A 22,177-nucleotide genomic window follows, 5' to 3' on the forward strand; every position below is an offset into this window, starting at 1 on the left:
GAACTTAGTGTTTAGGTTTACATGGAGATAGATGTAGAATATGTATATATATTTTTTACATCTATCACATATGCAAATATTTAATGACTATTTCAATAATTCTTAAATCTTATACAGTACACAATTCCCTCCTCTGATATATGAAATTGCCAGTGGCCAAATATTAGGAAAGGGTCAGTGTGTGTTCTCATCTGACAAATGCTTCTACAGTGTTCTGCAAACCCCTATTTACCTGAAGTAGTTTTACAACTTCTGTGTGTTTACAGGAGGGTTGGATTTAATACGGCAACTTGGCTCAGTGGGTACTGTAGACAGTTTCTAGTGGAGCCTGTGTCTTGGAAAGTAAGGTGATTAGCCAGGGAGTTTACTCATGTGTTAATCTAATAGCAGAAACTTTAGCAATGTTCTTTTCACCATCACCAGGTCCCTTCTTCAGCCAGGGTCTGCCTGTCCCAGGGGACACAGTATTCCTTCAAAGGCAGAAAAGACATACCTTTGTAGTGGCTACCCTGATCTTTGAGACGAGTGAGTGATTTTTACCACGAGGGTATTTTACAATTCAGCTGATAGCTTCATAGGGATTGCATAAGCATTTTAACATTGATTAACAATAGACAATACACAGCTCAGGCTTCAAATTGAGAAAAACACTCGACAGCAACACTTGTCACAGTATTTGCTAGCCTATGAGTTTTACTATTCTAATTGAGCTTTAGGAAAGAAAAAGGAACCAGGAAAAGAGATGCAAGGCCTAAAGAAACTTCGAATTTCAAGATTTAAACTAAGTGATGATATATTTCAGGGTGGCCAGCTGGCTCAGTCGGAAGAGCATGCAACTCTTGATCTTGGGGTTGTGAGTTTGAGCCCCGTGTTGGGTGTAGATATTATTTAAAAATAAAATCTTAAAAAAAGTTATGATATGTTTCCCTTAAAGTGATCAGGGTAGTGATTAAAAATAGAGATTCATATGCAAACTTCTCCATTCAGTAAAAATCATGAATGTCAACAAGTAAAGGGATTGAACAACCAGGAGTTTCCTTTTTTGTCCTTCAGCAACCTGACATTTCATCCCTCCTAGCTAGCAATTTTCAGCTGGGCAATTATTTTAGCTTTCGGTTGTGTTTATTTCTGAATTTAGGGGTGGAAGGCACCCACAAATGGTCAAATTCTCTTTCCAATTCCAAAGGTATTGCCATTTTATTACCCCAGTCCACATTTCAGTTTTGTTTTCTATGCCATGACTGAAAACCATGATTTCTCTTTCCCTTTTTCCTCTGATCTCAGGTTTCACATCTACTCCCTGAAATGTTAAATCTCTACGGTTTTTAGAGGACTTGTGGTGTCTTTATTTTGCAGGTTCTCAAACCGTTCTCCCTTAAGTCTAGCATCATGTTGCCTTCACCTGCCTTCTCCCTCTCTCCCTCCCTTCCTTCCGGGCGGCAATGTTAAGGCTCATGGTTGTGATACCATTGAATGTGGCTTATGTGGAAACTGCCTCGGGTAGGCTTGGGAAATCTCAGGGACCTTCTGCAGGGCCACAGTGGGAGATGGAGCCTTCTAGACAAAGACGCTGAAGAGAGGGAACTCCGCCTGATTGGGTTGCAGCAGATCGATCAGAAAGCACACCGTCCCGGAGAAGCCTTCATACAAGCTGTATATACTTTCAAGGACCCGAGAACCAGCCTTGAATTCCTCGGTAAATAAAAACTCAGCAAACCTAAGAGAAGAAGAAAATATGAACACTTTTAACATATTAATAGTTTTGGATTGCTTCTTCCTCCTCTCTGCTAAGTTAAAGTTTTAGCACCATTTTCTTTCTGGAACTGTATGATATTTCAAGAAAGCTTTTTTTTTGTTTTTTGTTTTTTGTTTTTTGTTTTTTTAAAGAGGATCCATTATATCACTGTGTATGTTTCACAGTAAATTATCTTGACAAGCAAATTCAACTATTGTCAGAGTTTGCAAAGCAGAGCAGTTTGGTATTTTCTAAGGACTTCATTCCTTCTGTCATCCAATAGTGAAAAGTAAAAGAGACAGATAAATAGCCATATTTTTTATTTATCTTGAATAGAAGCAAGCTGATATATGACTGTTCCTTTAAAAGAGTAAATACGCTGTGCTTCTGCAGGCATATCATTTTTGAGCTGGGTTTCATTTATATGTGACAGAGAGCAGAGGCTGTGAAAATAAATGGGCAAGATTTTATACAATCTGTGCTTTGGGCAAACAAAGGAGTAAGATAAATGGGAAAAGGCAAGCAACATTTTATAATCATGACATCAAATAGCAAACTCAGCTACAAGATAGATTATTTTTAGGACATCTGCCTTAAAACTAAATCACTGGCCTCTAGATTCTCCATGAAAGATCCTTTTTCTTCTACCTGTATTTGCCACAAATCCTATCCAAATTATTTATAATGAGTAACATTTTTAGTAGTTTACAGCTTTGAAAATGCTGTGACCTGTGTCATCTCTTTAGGGACCTGCTCTATTGGTTTCTGTCAACAACACAAACAATCACCGATTCAGAGGCTGGAACTCACGGGTTGGTAAGGCCTGAGAGCTGAAACTGCCATAAATTTAGATTATTGCTACTATGTAAGGGGGGGGGGGCCCTGCAAAGCATAATTACTTATTTGATCTTTTTTAGGGCTCTTGGAATTATCAAGAGCAGCTTAAAATAAATCAGCAAGAAACACATTGCAATTCTGTTTGGTACAATTTTTCTATCAACTGTTTTCCTGAGTATGTACTTTTTAAATGGGGTTCAAGATTTTAAACAGTAGAATAATGACACCTCTTAAGAGTTAATTCAAAATTTGTAATTATGCAATGAAACTTCAAAGTATAGCTTCAAGGAATCATAACCTTTACAGTGCCACGGATCATTTTGCAGTCTGGACTCCTTCCAGAAGAAAGTCTTCAAATTCAGAAAATAAAATGCATAGGATCCCCAAGGAAATTCATTATATTAAGGCACAGTTAGCAGAAGTTTTTAAAGCAAATTTGTGGAATAATAATATATGTGTTCTTTATTAACACATTAAATAACAAGATCTAGTAGTAGGTCTAATAGCTGCTGACATTTCCAAGTAGCAATGAGAGTCAAATATATTTAATAATATCTGCAACAAGAGTCATATGATGTGAGAATATCTATGACTTCTACTGGTGAGAGTCACAGCCACTGCTAATTCTCCTGTGGCTTACTACACACATTCAGAGTTGAAGACAATGCGACATTTCAGTTCGACACATAATACTTTCTCAAGTAAATTCACAAACCCTAGACTAAGAAAGAGGAAGCATTTGGGGTTGAGATACCCAACCCTGATAATTTCATGTTATACGGCCTTTGGCAAATTTCTTAATCTGACTTTAAAATGGTGAAGTTGCAGAATTCTGTAAGATTCTTGGCCAAGAACTGGGTGTTGTATGTAAACCAATATGACAATAAATTTCATATATTAAAAAAAATAAATAAAAAAAATTAAAAAAAAGATTCTTGGCCAAGATTAAAGATACCATATATTAGGCTCCGAGCATATGACAAGCATTCGATATATCGTTCTTCACATAAACATAGCAGAATATTTATAAAACAGAGATTGTCATTCCACCATACTTTAATTTTTCTCTTTCTCCTTCTGACCTTTTTTCCCCTCAGCTTTGATTTATTTATTATTGAAATTATAGTCGGTACAATATTTAGTCTCCTACATTTTTTTTACTTAAAAATAATATGATAAACATTTTTGTGCTTTTCAAAATAATTCCTAAATGGTCAGAAATGTATGAGAGTAGCAGTTTCAGTGTGTTCTGACCGGTATCGTGCGTTATCATATTAAAATGATAATGACTGTTTCAAAATCTACACACTGATGCAAAATTCAAAATAACAAATTCATTTTTCTAAAAAATTCTGTGAAAATATAAGTCATAATGGTAATTATAGAACTAAAAAGAAGTACAGGCACTGAGAACATTACATATAAAAACCTATTGATTATGACAAAAATTGAACTCGGGAAAATTCATTCACGTGAGGATTTTATTATTATTATTATTGCTATTATTAGAAAGGTGTAAGGTATTCTAATTAACCTTTTTGACTGTAGAAAATAAAGGAAAAGAACACTAGAAAAATCAAAATAAAAGCAGAAAGTAATGAAATAAGCAGTGAAAGAAAAACAAAAAGAATCAATAAACAAAACCAAAACTCAGTTCCTTGAAAGGATGAACAACATAGACAAAACGCTGGTGTCTGACCAGAAAGGAAAGGCATTAAGAATGCAAAAGGGCATATAATCACAGATATGGGAAATTTAAAATACCATGGAACTCTACTGTTAAAGCTTTACATAAAACATTTGAAAATCCATATGAACTAAGTATTTTCATAGAGATATCTTCACTACCAAAATTAATTCAAGAAGAGGTAGAAAACCTGAATAATTAAATAATGATAGAAAAATCTGAAATCATTATCAACTCTTTTTTTGCAACTATAAATTTCAACTGATGACCAAGTAATGTTTATTAAAGAAAGGTACATATTGTTTGACATTACTGTTTTAGGAACTGCCAAAATTAGGCAAGTTTCCCCAATTTGGGCCATGACATATTTAACTTTGAATTATAATGACGTGGAAATTTCAGTACACTAAAGCATTAAATGCAGTGACCCCCAAATATTCAGATATTACCTGCACATTTTCAGGCTCTACCTATAAGTGAGAAATGGAAGCTGTCTGAAGGGCCCTGGACCCCAGAACCTTATAACTAAGACTCTGTAAGCTGGGACTGGTCTACCAGAAAAATAGAGGGGTTCTTCTGGCCCTTATTATTATTAGTATTATTATTTATTATTATTTCGGGGAGGGATAGAGAACACAAGCAGGGGAGAGAGGCAGGAGGAGAAAGACAATCTTAAGCAGGCTCCACACTCAGCGTGGAGCATGACACGGGCCTTGATCCCACAACCCTGAGATCATGACCTGAGCTGAAATCAAGAGTTGGATGCTTAACCAACTTAGCCACCCTGATGCCCCATTCTGGCCCTTTTTAATAGGCTTTCTAGGGCATGACAATCTCTGATGAAATCTATCCCAAAGGTGATATTGCATTAGTCTAGACAGAGTCCCAAATCACTTTCTTTTTCTACATTTAGGAAATAAAGGGTCAGGCTGCAACCAAACAGATTAGGCAGCCATGAATCAAAATATGTTAACAGAATTCCTGAACAATGAAGCTTCAAATGGAGGACTGACATACGTTAGTATTTTTCCCTCAGTGCATACAGGCAAATATCATAGAGGATATTTTATGGGTTTTTTTTCACAGTTTATTTATTTATTTTGAGAGAGAGATAGAGAGCAAGCGGGGAAGGGGCAGAGAGAGGGAGAGACGGAATTCCAAACAGGCTCTGCACCGTCAGCGCAGAGCCCGATGTGGGGCTTGAACTCATGAACCATGAGAACATGACCTGAGCCGAGATCAAGAGCTGGACGCTTAACCAACTGAGCCACCCAGGCACCCCAATATATCATGTTTTTTAACACTGAATATTAAGTAAGTTGGCTTGGGAAGGCCTTTCTGAGAAAACGACTTTAGAGTGAAGGTTTGAATGAAGTGAGGGGGATGGGAGATAAATGTAGAAAGTGAGCATTACAGGTGGAGGGAACTGACACTTGGAAGACCACAAGGTAGGTTGCACCTGGTATCTTAAAAGAATCACAAGGAAGCCACCGTGGAAAGAACCAGAAAGAAAAGAGTAGAGGATAATCTCACAGAGGTAATGGGAGGCGAGATCCTATAATGCTGTTCGTTCAGAGGACACACTTTGGCTTTTACTCTAAGGCATATGAGAAGCCACTGGATTATCCTGAACAGAGGAATGTCATGATCTGACATGAACATCCTAAGGATAAATTTCGAACGTCAGGGTGAAACACAGAAGCATTCCTAATAAAATCAGCATTACTATCACTCTTATTAATGAACACTGTTATAGAGATTCTGACCCAGGCAATAGAAAAAGGTGGGAGGGGGAGTATACAAATGAGGAAGGAAGTAACAAAATTATAATTATTTGCAAATATGTGTGTCTGTTTAGAAAACCCAATGGACTCTAATGAAAATCTCATAGAAATAGTAATGGAGTTCAGAAAGGTGGACAGATATATCATTATATATATAAACCAAGATGTTTATAAGATACATGTAGATTTATAGGCAAGAAGTGTATCTTAGATTGCTAAACTGCAATAATATGCATATTTTAAAAAGCTTTCATAAATAGCAGTAATAAATGACCTGAAAATATAATGCAGGAAAAGATTTTACTCACAAACCTGGAAACAGAAAATATCTAGGAATAAAAATTAACAAGAAACATGCAAGACCTTCTTCATAAGATCAAAGCTTTACCAAATGATATTTCTGAAAACTTAAATAAAGGGAAAACATACCATATTCCTGGATAGAAAAACAACATTCTAAAGATGTTAATTCTCACTAAATAAACTATAAATTTATTGAAATTCCAGTCAAATTGACACAGGAGTTTTTAAAATTTGAAAATTCATTCTAAAATACAATTGGAAGAGAAAATGAGAGAAAATAGCTAAGAAAAACTAGAAACAAATGAATAATAAAATATGGCAAATGCAGAAACAAACATTTATATAAATTTTTGTTTATATAAATTTGTTTACGATAAAATTGGCATTTCAAATCATTCAGGTAATTGGTTAACAGATATTAATGGAAAGTTTTGTTTTTTCATTAAAAAACACAAAGATAGATACCCAGATAACACCATTAAAAAAAAGTCAGTTCTAGATTAATCAAAGATTTGAAAGTTAAGATAACTTTTAAATGGGTGGGAAAAATGGGTGAAGGAGGTATACATTTATTTTTTAAAAGTTAAAATCACAAAGGTACTAAAAGTCAATGTAAATTAATATTTTTGTAATCTTGGAGTGGCAAAGGTCTTTTTAACACAAAATCCAGAAATCTTGAAAGTTTGACAAGAAAAATATTTAAAATTTTGGTCTGGCCAAAGATCATGAGCTAAGTAGAAAGACAAATGGCAAAGTAGGAAAATATTTACAGCATATATCGTAACAGAGTTACAATTCTCAATATAAGCATCACAATAGGAAAAAATGGGCAAAAGATAAAAAAAACAGGCTAGAGAGACCTATGAGTCTAATGACTTCAATTTTTAAATTTTTCTGACAAAAAATGCTTGCACAAGTGCATAGCTATGTATGCACTAGATACGTGGGACAATTTTGTCTGCTATTAGTAAAGATTGCACAGGTACCAAGTGTCCATTACTTAAAGACTGGTTAAATTAATCATGGTACATCTTTAATGAATAACTATATAGTCATTTAAACAATGAGGTAGATATAGATCTATACAAACCAAAACAAAGGATATCCCTTAAAAATTGTTCATTTAAAATTATAATCTATGAACAGTATGTATAGTATTATTATACATACATAATAGTAGGATCTTATTAATATATACATAGATAGGTAGGTAGATATCCACAGGTATACAAACATGCATTTGTGCATAGAGAAATATCTGGAATGATAGAACTCTAATTCTTAGTAATAATAACAGCAAACACTTACATTGCAGTTATGTGTCAGACACCGTTCTAAATGATAAATGAGGACATTAGGCTAAGTGAAAGAAGCCAGTTACAAAAACAAAAAACAAAAAACAAATACTGCATGATGACACTTATATGAGGTATCTAAAATAGCCAAACTCACAGAAGCATAGAATGGTGGTTGCCAGGAGCTGGGGGCAGAGGGAAAGTGGAAAATTATTGTTCAATGGGCATAATGTTTCAGCTATGCAAGGTGAATGAGTTTTAGAGATCTGTTCTGCAACGCTGTGCCAATTGCTAACAATATGGTATCATATACTTAAAAATATGCTAAGAGGATAGATGTCATGTGAAATGTTCTTACCGTAATAAAAAAGCAATCACAAATATACACACCCTTTGGCCCAGTGATTCCACTTCTAGGGCTTTATCTTTCAGATATACCCATACACATGCAAAATGATATAAACACAAGGTTACTCATGATAGCATTATTTGTAATGCAAAAGATTGGAAATAATCCACATATCCCTCTCCATGGGACCCAGTGACTAAATTCTGGTTCATCGTATGATGTAATATTATGCAACAATAAAAATGAAGAGTCGTTTATGTACTTAGGGTAATTGCTAAGATAGCAAGGTGCTACCACTGGTATAAAAAAAAGACAAAACTCTATATATAGTACACCTATTCGCTTATATATATACACAGAATATCTCTGAGAAGATCATTAAGAAACTGGTAACACTGATGGTCACCTGGGAAGTGAACCGAGTTGCTGGAGTGCACAGTTGATGTATTTCTTTTTTCGCTTCTCAAACTATGTGACCCTATTACCTATTCAGAACATGAATTAGATTAAAATTTAGAAAAAAAATACATGTCATTTAGAAAAAAAAAATACATGTGCAGAGAAGCTGACCTTTGGGCTCGGTAGATGTATTTAGAGTTTCCTGTGAGCCGGTATAGCAGCAAGAAGACATAGGCACTGCCAGCCACACCGTGGCAAATGCCAGGCCCCTTCTTTAGCAGGCCCTTCTGCCACGTAAGTTCTCCACACCGGATACATGTGTCCAGGTACTGTGGTTTTTTGGAAATGAGATAAGCTTTGGCAAACAGGTAGGCAATTCCTGTGAAAACATCAAAGACATCAGAGGTGACTTTTGGGCTTGATGCTATTGAGCAGAACTTCTCAAACTATAAAAGGCTTACAAATCACCAGTGCATAATACCCATCCTAATCTGGTAGGTCTGAAGTGAGGGGCCTGAGATACCACATTTCTAACAAATGCCCTTCTAGGAACCACATTTTGAGTAGCAATGCTATAGAACATTCTAGAACCTATTTTACCTGTAAGATTTAGTTTAAGTTGTTTGAATGGTATTGTGGTATTGGCCCCTGGAGAAAGAGCAACAAGTACATAGAGTGATAAAATCTGTAATTCACAAGTGGATTAATATTTAATGATGCATACTCTGGTAAGCATTATGTAAAGCTGGCTATTTGAAATGGCTAAGTGTTTATACAGTCTGCTGTTCCCCCACAGGGGTTCAGAATTTGTAATGTTAAAGTACTTATAACTATACACCTTTTCTTAAGACAAAACTGGGAGTCCTTCCAGAAACAATAATGATTCCAAACGACTTGGCTAAGACTTCTACTCCAGCTGTGAAGCCAGTCCTTCCCTACTCAATTGTTCCAAAGGAAGACACTTGCCTTCAAAACTCCTCAACAAAGGCAATCTCAATTACACGGGCAGGAACAGAAACAAGAGAAGTGACAGCTATTAATAGAAACGATTTTCCCCAAGTTCCAGGTGCTCATATTCAGAGAGGAGATTAGTAACGCAAGATCACTCTCTCTCCTGAATGGCCTCTACCTTTCTCCTACATAAAGTGAGAAAGACTAGAATTTCGCAGGTATCTCAACTAGGGTTATCTCTGCTTTTCATTGCATTTTGACTAGGCTATTTTACAACTCTGCGGAGTTAGAAATTACCTTGTAGAAAACTGATAGCAATGTAAATAATTCCTATTCCTAGAAATCACATTCTGTCTGGTAGAGGTTGGATTGACTTCCCTCAGAAGCAGCCAGCTTTGCATCTAATAAGCAAATTCATGTCAGCATTCCTAATAGGCAGAAGTACATCTGCTCCTTGGATTTTCCTTTGAAACCAACTGTAACACGTTTCTGGTTCCCTCATTAATTAATGAGCTAAATAAAATCATTGATATATGTTTATTTTATATTTGTAGGAGTCATGATTTCAATCTCTTTTTAGAAATTATCCTTCAACACTTCTTATGTTTAGCATATAACAACAGGCTCTCCTCAGCCAAGGCTTTCCAGTCAATCACTGACAATGGTCACCTATAGCATTGTGTTTCTTCAGTTCTAGGAACAAAGTGTCTCCCACCAGCTGAAAGATGATTTTGAAAGAACTGAGCTTATTTATACGTTTATTCATTTTTTGTATCCATTCATTTGTAAGTGTTCATTGATTACTGTATATATAGCCCCAGGCAGGGCTTGCTTCATGGGCATGTTACCACCTTGAAATGACTAATCATTTTTTAAAAGTTGGCTGCATTTTCACTTTGTACTGGGCCCTCCAAATTATGTAGCCAGTCCTGGCCCCGGGTAATATAAAATAAATGGTAAACAAGATTCCTGACCTTCAGGAAGGCACTGTCTAGAAAGGGAGAGAAAAATTTGTACATGTGACTAACACATAATAGGACATGTAGTTCATGATGCTGTTGGAGCATAAAATGAATGATGCTGTTAATAACACTACTGGGATCGGAAAAGTAGAAGTTCCCTGAGGGAGACAGTTGGGTGAGGCCTAGGATAAAAGTCGGGTTTTCAGGGCACCTGGGTGGCTCAGTCAGTTAAGCATCTGACTCTTGATTTCAGCTCAGGTCATGATCTCATGGTTCGTGACTTCAAGTCCTGAGTCTGGCTCTACGCTGACAGCACGGAGCCTGCTTGGGATTCTCTCTCTCCTCTCTCTCTGCCCCTACCCTGCTTGTGCTCTCTCTCTCTCTAAATAATAAAACTAAAAAAAAAAAAAAAAAAAAAAGAAGTAGGGTTTTCTTCAGGACTTTGTAGGATGCATAGGCAACTCTAGGCCCAACATGAGTTAGAGCATTCTAGGCATCGAGATCAACAAGGCAAAGGTTTGGAGCCAGGACAAAAAACCCACACGAAGACCAGTGGTGCAGTGTTTTGTTGGGGATTGGCTGGTTTTTATTTTTAATGACAGGATTAGCATTACAGACAAAATGTCCCACAGTGGTGTCGAGAGACCTCCAGAAGTACAATGGGGTAGCTATGAGCTGATCATGTTGGCAGAAAGATGGCAAAGAGGCTAAATAATGAAAGGCTCACAGGACTTGGTGGCTGTTAAGATACTGAGTAGCTACCATATGCCAGGTACAGGAGTAGGTGTCCCAGGTTTTAAATAGCCGCTGCCTTCATAGTGTTTATAACCTAACTGGAGGCATCCATTAGGTTATGTGAGGGGAAGCACACAGGGAGGCTCCTAACCCACACCTAGAGGCAGGAAAGGCCCACTAGGGGGAGGGACACAATCTAGCCTGACTACCAAAGATGAGGAGGTATTAGCCAGGTGAACTGAAAGCCCTGGGTGTTCTGCTGGATCCCCTTGACCTTACTGGCATGCGCCCCATCTCCCAGTTGCTAGGAGTTGGCCACTAATAAAGCTCACAGCTGCCCTCTTCCTGGGAGATTTGCCCTCAGTCAAATGGGAGGCTATGCTATATGCCCACCAGCCCCACAGATTTCAGCCAATGACTGGCTGACCCAGGGATACCAAAGGTCAGCTCTCCTGCCTCAAGATGGACCAACTCTGTGGTGTAATCTGTGCTTCTCAGCTTCCCCTCAGGACCAGGTGAAGCTGGTATCCAGGTGAGACACAGAAAGCCCTTTGTGACTGAGCTTTGTGACTCTGTTCTTCCTCTTCTCCTCCATTACCTACTTGAAGCTCTTCACTTCAGTAAAACCAAACCACCCACAGTTCCCCTTCCTTCACTATGTGGTTCCGAGCCTCTAAATGACTCTTCTTGGAACACACTTCCCAACTTTCCTGGCTTGGCCAACTTACCTCAGGCATCACTGCCTCCTGGAAGCCTTCCCTAAACCTGGAGGGGCACCAGGAATCCCTCTCCTGAGTTCCCATCATTCCCTATACAAATCTTAGCACTTACACTATATCATATTAAAATTACCTGTTTATATGCCTGGCTCCCCTAGGATAGTGCAAACCACCCAAGGGCGGGAACTCCATCCCATCCGTTTTTGCTCCCCTAGTCTGTGGCATGGCATTTGACATGGCAGGGGCTCCATAAATGTCTGCTGACCTTAGAACGTCTCATTTCCCACCCCGGTACAGGCCAACCCTGAAGCGGAAATGAGGTGTGGAAACAAGAAGGGCTGATACGGTCCAACGGATGTATTAGCCCAAGGCAGCTTAATAGCCATTGATTCTATGGTTCTGGCAAGAGACAAAGGGCCTCTTCCTGCAGCCTGGATCACAGAATGGTACATGGAAGGGACCTTAGAAGACTTCTAAACATATTCTAACCTGACCCCATTGAAATCCACAATAAGGCTGCTTAATCTAAAAGGAAGGATGTTGGGTTTCTTTGCTTTTGATAGGAACCGTGTCATTTTGTCGCCAGAGCACTGATAAGAAACCTAAGTCAGCAACGATTATGTGTTTACCAAACACAAGTGGGGGGGGGGGAAGAAATCATTACTTAAGAAATATGGCTTGAGAAGCCAAACCTGTGCAAGCATGCAATCTAGCAGAGCCCTGTGACAGCTCGACTTGGCATGCATAGTTTCAACACATTGGAGAATCACCACCCAAGTCCGCTGTGCAGTCCGTAATTGCACAGAGGTGTGCATTATACAGTGCACGACAAGGTTTAGTGACCAAAGACACTTGCACTGCACAAGCCCTTGTTCTCCATTCAAGGTCACATACTCAGGAGCCCTTGTGAAATGATGTTAAAAAAGAGCCACACCTGTGTTTCACACAGAGTAAAGGAAATGCACTGTCAGTGTCACCACAGTAGTGACATACATAATGCAATCCAGAGTTTATTTTAGCCACAGCATTTATTTTAATGATTTTGTAAATGACTCTCATCCTGCATTTCAGAATCATTAAGGCTATGAAGAGGTCATAGGAATCTCAACAGACTCATTTCACAGATGAAGAAACAGAGGCACAAAAGGCACAAAGCGTTTTCTCAAGGTCATTTAGTGGTTAGTGTTGGAGCTACAATTAGAACCCAAGGTTATTCACTTCGAGTCAAGAACTACTTCCACACCGCATACATGGTAACTAAGGCTGTCTGTCACCTGTAGAGGTGGGGTGAAGGACAGTCAATAGGAAACAATTATAGGGGGAGATAAGGTATCACTGATGAAATTCCACATTTGGATTATCTCTGGCAGGTTTTTAATCACAGAATCAGTCTGCTGCCCCAAACCATCTGTGCTGTTCACAAATCTAGCCTCAAAAATATTTTCCTCGAACAAGTGAAAATTATTTTTCTAAGTCATCTGTTTTAGAATTTTGGGAGAGCTTACTGTTGCTGAATTCAGAAAAATCATGATGGTTTTTAACCTGTACTTATCAGATTTATAATCATTCTTATGCTGTTTTGGGCACATTTCATAAAAGGAAGACTAATACCCTTGATTGGGAGTGCAGGTTGGCATAAATAACGGGCCCCATTTGGTTCTTTATTCATTTGTGACTTGGTTTATTTGGGGCAGTCCAGTGAAAACGTGGGTTAAATGATTTTGCTCTGCAGCCTATATTTAATCTTACCAAGACACTGAACGTGAATGATATATGAGGACAAATAAAGTCCCCAAGGTGATGAATCCTACGCTATACTGTTACAGCACAGGATTTACAAAGACAGAAGGCACGTGGCATATAAAGAGGACAAAATAAGTGCCCTGTAAGACACCCACATCAATGAACTGACCCAGTCACTTGTTTTAATGGATTATCTTCCCATGCTTCATAGGGCTCTTACCAGCACATTGAGTCCCTTTAAAATACTCTATATTTAACTTGGGACACCTCCGAAATTCAAGGATTCTGGGGGTGCTTGGTGTATCCGCCATCACTCAAACCATCACTCAAAATGATTCACGAGAAATGGGAAGTGGAGTGCTGAGTGTAACATGAAGAGAGAGCATTTCCAGAATGGTCAACAACCGTGTTTTTCTCCAAAAAGTTCAAAGCAAGAAGAAATGGACTCAAATTACCACCAGCGGGAATTAGCTTGGACATAATGCACAATGCCTGGCGCTGGTACAAGCACACATAGGAGCCTTTGAAGTCCCTTCCTTAGGTAAATGCGGCCGGCAGAGAGAATCTGGCCAATGAGCCAAAACTTATGTTATTATTGAACTGAGACAGGACCAAAGAAAAAAACCGAATTACAGTGGGATTAAAGAACATTAATTAGAGAAGGAGGGGAAAGGAAGTAATAAAAATCAGGTAGCAAACTACAGAGAAATCTAATATATTCTACAGTTGTGCTCACGGCATTGAAGCATAGCCTTGAAAATTAAATCTGTTCCTAATCCAAACTTTTTGTGTTATTTTGCTATTTTAAATCTCTCCCCCGGCCACTCGACCAAAATTAATTGATTTATTTGAATTTAACTTATTTCAAACTGCCCCTTCTCAGAAGGCCTAACAGTGTAATGGGATTTTGTTTAAAAAAGAGAAAGAAAAGATGGAGTCTGATAAGTTTCTAGGCTCAATTCCAGAGAGTTCACTGCAAATGGCTTCTCAGTTCTCTAGACTTTTTACGAGGTAATGATGAAAATCCTCATTTGAAGAATTATAGAATGGTGCATCTCAAACTTTAATGCACATATAGATTACGCAGGGATCTTGTGAACGTGCAGATTCTGATTCAGTGGGTCTGGGGTGGGGCCTGAAGCTCTGCATTTCTAACCAGCTCCATGTTGCCCATGCCACTGGTCCAGGGACCACATTTTGAACTACCAGCCTCCAGATCCACACTGTCCAATGTACCTATTAAGTACTTTCTATGTGGCTAGTCGGAATTGCGATGGGGTATCACTGTAAGATATGCACTGGGTTTCCAAGACTTTAGTATGAAAAAGGTATAAAACAGCTTAATTTTTAAATTGTTTGCATGTTGAAATCATACTTGGGGTATGTTGGGTTATAAAATATATCTTACTGAGATTCGTTTCACCTGTGTCTTTTTACATTTTAATGAGGCTACTAAAAATTTAATTTCATATGTGGCTCATCTTATATTTTATTGGACAGTGCTAGTTTAATTTATATACAAATAGACACTGATCATGTATTTTTAAAACTACAGGATCAGTCCTGGAGATCCTTTACGGATCAAGACTTTTTTAGCTTTGACAAGTTTCATCTTGACCTTTCAATCTCATGTAGTCATCGCATAGATGAGAAATACCGTCACTTCTCAGAGAAAAACACCTCTCTTTGGCTAAGCCCAGTGAAAGGCAATGTTTTCAGATAATAGCGTGGGTGAGACCTGGGGCGCCATGGCACCAGTGCACCAGCTCATTCTCCCTCTCGATGGCCTCGCCAAGCTCAGGTGGCCAGTTGCAGTTCTGCTCCTGCTCCATGAGGAAGTCCACACTCTGCCATACCAGCTCCTGATCTGAGGGCTTGAGGTGCTCGTGGTAAGAAAGAAGCATCTGGAGAATGGACGACAGGCCATGAGCCGCTCCTATATCAACACACAAAGCATAATTAATTCACACAATTGGGAAGAGAGCCCGTTTGGTTTAGTGAAAGGGCAGAGTATAAAAAAATGAATGGCAATATTACGTGAAGCACACACAGTCATATAATAATAAAGCTCCTAAGAACTAGGCCTCTGGGGAGCATATGTTAGAACAGGGATCAGCACACTACAGCCTGCAGGCCGCATCTGACTCACTGCCTGTTTTTGTAAATAAAGATTCATTGAAATAGAGCCACGTTCATTCATTTGTGTGTTATCTATGGCTCCTTTTGTGCTACAGTGGCAGAGCTGTGTTTGTGACAGAGACATATAGCCCACAAAGCCTAAAATCTTTATTGTCTATCCCTTTATAGAAAAATAGTTAGTGACAACCCCTGTTTTAGAGAAAAGATTTTTTTATAAACTTTTCAATTAACATAAAAAAATAAAATGTAATTTAAAAAATTTTTTAAAGAAAGGTAGGGCACCTGGGTGGCTTAGTCAGTTAGGCATCCTACTTCGGCTCAGGTCATGATCTCACGGTTCCTGAGTTCGAGCTCTGCGTCAGGCTCTGTGCCGACAGCTTGGAGCCTGGAGCCTGCCTCAGATCCTCTGTGTGTCTCTCTCTCTGCCCCTCCCCTGCTCGCATTCTGTCTTTCTCTCTCTCAAAAATAAATAAACATTAAAAAAATTTAAACTTTGTAATTAACATACCAATAGCTTTTATGAAAATCCTCCTACAGTGCTTAAAAATAATTTGTTCTAGGTATCTAAACATTCATTCATTCACTCAACACATCAGAATTAAGCACCTAATACGTCCCAGATACTGTTCTCGGTGTTGAAGATAAATGAATGAACAAAACAGACTAAATCCCTTCTTCTGTAAAGTTAAACACTAATAACAGGTATTAATTTACTTAATCCTTCACATTTAGCACTGTATATCGGGCACTAAACCCTGGGGGTACACAGATGCATGTGACTTGGTCTGATTCTTGAAGACCTCCCCATATGGTACAGTGAGAAAGCCAGACTCATAAATAGACAAATAGAATATGAAGTGATAAATGCTGTTATGAGAGATGTGTACCAGGAGCTAACAGAACCATGGGAGGATCTGAGGGGGCACTTGAGGTTCTGTCTACACAGGTAGTGTCATCTGAGCAAGTCTTGAAGAATTCCTAGGAGTTCCAGCATAGGGTACTGTACTAGCAAAGGCCTGAGCCTGCTTTCAGAGAAGGAGCTAGCTCACCAAAGGTAAAAGTCAGCCCAGCCCTGCAGGGGTTTTCACTCATTCCTAATGAATAGAATGCTGGTTGGTGGGAGGTGCTGGGTTCAATATATTTGGAGGGCTTGTTCTTTAAACAACTCTGTAACTGTGAAGCTTTCTCTTTGCACTCAGGCCCTCGGAACTCTTGACTGCCCAAAAAAGGCCTTACAGTTTTATCCTGTCAAAGATGATTCTTCTTAAAATTCAGTTGTAATACTTGAAGGTGCCTTTCTTTCAATGGCTTTTAAATTGTTAGGGAAAAAAAAGCTTCCTTTCCAGGAAAATATTTATGCATCAGATAGCCATCTGGTTTGTGCTATACATGTAAATGTCTAGAATGTTAATTTCTCTAAAAAAGATGAAAAAATGAAAAGAATAGTTCTATTAAGGAACTCTAGCAGACACTGTCAGTGTCCTGCCCATCACCTCGTCTACACTCACCATTCTGGTGCACCTATCCTCCTCCTCACCTTCCATCTGAAGCATTGATCATTCTGCCTGAGGCTTTCTCTGGCCACAGGGGTATGCCCAGCCCACAGGAGCAGGGTGGAAGTCCTAGGGAATTAGCAGGTGTGGGAGCAGCCCCTCAACCCATGAAGCAGGGAGTTGGTGGATGAATACTCCAGTTTCCTCATTATTTAGGTGGGACAATTCTGAGGTACATTCTATACAGCCTTCAGGGACACCAGTGGGACCAAGCCTGAGTTACCCACAGTTGCTCACAATTACATCCTCTATTAACCTTTTTCTGTACTCTCACTTCCTCATTCCTCTATCAACACTTCCTAGGGTCAAGCCATTTATATCCAAATCCTTGTCTCAAGGTCTGATTCTAGAGAAACTCAGTCAGGAACTTAAAGGTTCTTTGAGAAGTCTCTCAGAGAACTCCCAGTCTATATGCTCACTGCTGAAGTTGTTCATCAGCTATTCACTCATTCATTTGGGTACCCTCATTAGGCACAGGTTCTTGGTAAACGACCAGGGATCACAAGGATAAGTAAGCAAAAGTCCACATCCTGAAGGTGCACAAAGCCAGCTGAGGCGGTCGGACAGGTAAGCCACTACATAGAGTGTGATGTGATAAGGGCTCCAATATAAGTGTGGCAGGGTGACCACACTTGGCAGGCCAATTTTGCTTCAGGGCAAAACCTGAAACATGTGAATGTTTTTCCAGAGAGGATTCAATAGACCCATTTTCCAAAAGCACCAAGTTTCTCAATAGCTCTGGTGATGTCTGATCAGTCTTGAAGTCTGTGTAGTAGTATTACAGAGAATTGAAGGGGTTGGAGGGGGCTGGGCCTTCTAGGCAAAAGGAAGAGGCACAGAGATTCTGAAGCTATGAGAACACTTGGCTTGGAGGAGATTACGCTGCACAGACCCAGAAAAGGGAGGGAGATAAAGCCTGAGTTTGGAGAAGGGAACAGGAATCTACAAAGGGCCTTGCGAGTCATGCTCAGGACTCTCTTTCAGGGAGCCACTGAAAGATTCAAAAGGGGAGTAAGTAATTTTCACTTTACAGGCCTTCTAGCTCAAAAGGGGCCGTTGTGATTCAGTAAGCAGTCTGTTAGTAACCCACTAGCATTAAACACTTGAAACTGTTACTGGCTTCATCGTGTGTCCCTGTGCATTGGCACTATTGGCAATGAGTGTATAAACTGTTCACAAACTTTCAGTGAAATTCAGCCAATGAACTCACGATCTAGAATAAGGATTTTAGTCTTTAGTAAAAGTAATCATTACAATAGCTGCCTTTCTGTCAAGCTATGAAAACAAACATTCAATTGTGATTTGTAGTATCTATCAATATTTGTTTTCAAGTGGCATTTTAAAGTGTTTCTAGTGAAATGAAGAGGAATGACCTATGCCCCCCCCCCAAAAAAAAAAATCTAGTTTGTAGTCAGTGCGGGTATCAGGGACTCCCTTCTTCCTACAGGACTTTGCCAACAACACCTTCACTCACCCAAGTATTCAGTTCCATAGTAAGAGTACATCAGAGGGAATGGCTTCCTTTTTTTCATGGCGTACTGCTTCCCAGAGTCCAGAATCGCCTGGCAAATTGATTTGATCTGTGCTGGGCTCAGTACCTGTGTAAGGAAATCAAGAAGCAGAAGTCCAATCAGGATCTTCTTTTTTCCTCAGACCCTGGATTTTCTTGTTAAAGAGTTCATCAGCATATCCACCCCCCACCCCACACATCCTTTTCCTTTGTGTAAATAAGCTTAGCCAGCCAGAACTTTTTTTCAAACAACTGATGCTCTTGCTGTTGTCAAGTTTATCCACCCTCTTCAGAAAATTTGCTGTGTTGATGGGGAAACACGCACTTTTATTGCTAAAGGCTTTTATAAAATGCAAAGACCACTTTACAGTGGTTGTATCATTAATCCTTGTCATAGGAACGAGAAAGTGCTCAGAAAAGAACAAAGACTGGGCCTAACCCATCATGCTTAACAAAGCTCTTACTCCCAGTGTGTGGTGCAGGTCTGGACCAGACAATGGGCCTTCGGTCTGTGTCATTTAGACTGCGCTTATAAAGCCACAATTCTATGAGACGCTGCCGCATGACAGACTCACTGTAGCCTTTGCATTCCCGGAATGAAACCAAAGTCCAGTGGGCACCAAGGCAAAATAACTTTCAGTAGCAAAATGACCCTGAATAGACAATGGCTAAAATGCAATGACTCGCCATCTTCCATAGTTGACTCAATATACCCACAGTCCGTTTTAGGACTATAGAGATTAAAACGTTCTCAAGCCTACAAAGCCTCGTTGAGTTTATTAGGATTCTGCTCAGGATTGAGATGTTTTCTGCCGCCCACTCTTCCTCAGGGCAGATGAGATGCTCCCTGCTCCCTTTGGCCCACTCTATCTTTACCATGACTCTTTGGAGGAGCACTTACCACCTGGTATGTTTCTCTCTGTCTCTCCCTCCCTCTCTCTCCACTAGACGATCACTTATTTGGGGGCAAAGAGGCATCTCACCTTTTTGGTATCTTTGATTGCTAACACAGAACCTGAGGGGGCCTTTGGTAACCCATAAGGGAGCGAGTAAGTACCAGGTTTACTTGCATGAAAGCAGAGCCCTCCCTTTTTCCCTTCTTTCCCCAATTATTTCTTAAGTCCCTACTATATGGCAAGAGAGCTGTTCTGGATGCTGGAGGTATGACAGCGAACAAGGTAGACAAGACCTCTGCTTTCACAAAGTCAACCTTCCAAAAACACAAACCTGCAGCAGAAAATTACTAGCCAGAGTAACCATGGCCACTGCCCACCTCCACACCCACCCCTCCAAAAATCACCTAAAGTTCAGCCTTGGCCTGATTGAATGAATCAAGGATCAAGGAAAAGTCCATTCCATTTTGGCCTCTCTCCTAAGACTCACACCTCAAATCTTTTTGCCCGATATCTAGCATTATACTCACCGATTCCTTCTGAAATAAAGTACTAATGATTTCTTTCTTTTCCTTCCTTCCTTCCTTTCTTCCTTCCTCCCTCTCTTCTTTCCTTCCTTTCTCTCTTCCTCTCTCTCTTTCCTTCTGCAGGGTTTTGCTCCTCTGACTTACTCAACATGAGAAGGGTAACATATAATCCAGGTTTTGGCTCCTCAAATCTAGCATTTAATTTGGGATTACCTAATTAATTTCTTAAAGAGGAGGCTGTTCATTAACTAATTCTGCCAATTAACACTTACTGAGCTACTATTCCAGTGAGGCCCCATACTCGGTATTATAGGGGAAATTCTAGAAAGGCTGGGACATATCTTTTCCCTACAGGGAATTCACTATCCAGAACTGGAGATGAGATATAGTCAAAAGTCTACCATAGGGCAATTTAAGTTCATGAGCCTAAGGGTGGAAAGAGACAGTAATGCAGAATATGTGTCACAGACCATGAAGCACCATTCAGCTTCACTAAGACTTCACTATCTCCTCATTTTCTACCTGGTTGCTCTGAAGCAATGGTGTTGTGGCTTTCAACTTAAGTTTTCCTTCCATTAGCTACCTATCTTTGTCTCTTGGGTATTCTCCTTTCTGCCTTAAATTCCTGACGATTCTATCCTCCCAGGCACTCCCACCATCATTTCAGGGCTCAACCTTGGGTTTTTCCAGAGCTCAATAGCAAATTTCCCCTAGATGATTTCCTAGGAGATTTCCTGCATCTACTCAAATTGCTACCCCAAATTTTCATTTGCTATTAAAAACATCTTTTCCTTTGTGCCCTTCTATCGGTGCCAACTGATCTTATGTTTATTATTAATGTTACTCTACTTAATAGCTTCCATCACCAGTCTCACATCAACCCCTCTCGGCTGCCTTGCTGTCAGAAACCTGCAAGAGCCTCAAAAGGCATGGACTTAATAGGACTCTAACCTTGGGGCACCTGGGTAGCTCAGTCGGTTAAGTGTCCAACTTCAGCTTAGGTCATGATCTTGAAGTTCATGGGTTCGAACCTTGCATTGGGCTCTGTGCTGACAGCTAAGAGCCTGGAGCCTGCTTCAGAGTCTGTGTCTCCCTCTCTCTCTCTGTCTCTCCCCCACTCACTCTCTGTCTCTCTTGATCTCTCAAAAATGAATAAACATTAGAAAAAAATTTAAAATAGGATTCTAACCTGGTCCCAGCCCACGTTTTCTTGGCAATATATGTGGCTCTTCAACTGAACTTAGATCCTGTCTGCCAATATTGGTCTGAATCCACAAGACAGAAAGTTTTTGTGATAGGAAAAAGGTCCACTATTTTCGGGGTATATTCTCATTTGAATTCTCCCTATTTTTACTTCTGTGCTAATAATTGAATCAGCTTATTCTTTCCTCAGTTGAACATTTATTAATGATTTCCCCCCCCACCCTCTCTCTGTCTCTTTGTGTGTGTGTGTGGGGGGGCGGTGGGGGGATTCACCTGCTTGTTTTAAACCTAGGAGCAAAATCAACTTAGGTTATATGTGATGCCCTCTTCCTTTCTTTCCATCACTAATCCACAGCTCAGAATAGAGCATGAGTTTACAAAGGATTTCAAAACCTCCTGGGTCTGTGCATCATGTCTGGGTGGTTTCCTCTTATCTCCCTGAAACACTGTGACAAACAAAGAGAAACTGTGCTTGTTTGGCTGGATAAAGACCAGTTATGCATGCAGTTCTTTATCTCTGGGAACAGACAAGACCTACCCTTGGGTTTATTGATGAGCAAATAAAAACTGAAAACAGTGCTCATTAAAGGTGTGTGGAGGAGGAACACAGATGAAGAGTGTGCTCTTTTTCTTCCCCCTGAGCAAACAGCACAGAAAGAAGAGACGTGACCGCATCTGTCTGCTTCCTCCGGCATTCTTCCATCCCTGCACCTGGCACACAGGAACACCCACGTGAGCACACATTCTACCTCTGAGAAGATGGCCACTGTGCTTCTGAGATGCAGAGGCCCCGGAATGAGGAAGTGACATTTCGGGGTGGGGTGGGGCGGTGGGGGGAGGGGGAGTGACAGGA

The 22,177-nt window shown here is 39.8% G+C and overlaps 1 protein-coding gene across 1 annotated transcript in view; it reads right to left on the reverse strand.

The window, feature by feature from the left end:
- Positions 1-575: 575 nt before the first annotated feature.
- Positions 576-22,177, reverse strand: part of LANCL3 (LanC like family member 3) — a 94,112-nt gene continuing 72,510 nt past the window's right edge. The window contains exons 2-5 of the mRNA XM_019438456.2: positions 18,666-18,789; positions 15,238-15,435; positions 8,561-8,768; positions 576-1,717 (exon numbers count right to left, since the gene is read on the reverse strand). Coding sequence (XP_019294001.2) covers positions 1,558-1,717; positions 8,561-8,768; positions 15,238-15,435; positions 18,666-18,789 — 690 coding nt within the window. The 3' untranslated portion in view covers positions 576-1,557. The remainder of the gene's footprint in view (positions 1,718-8,560; positions 8,769-15,237; positions 15,436-18,665; positions 18,790-22,177) is intronic.

This window comes from Panthera pardus, unplaced genomic scaffold (genome assembly GCF_024362965.1).
Source record: "Panthera pardus isolate Hobbes unplaced genomic scaffold, ASM2436296v1 HiC_scaffold_27, whole genome shotgun sequence".
Lineage (NCBI taxonomy): Eukaryota > Metazoa > Chordata > Mammalia > Carnivora > Felidae > Panthera > Panthera pardus.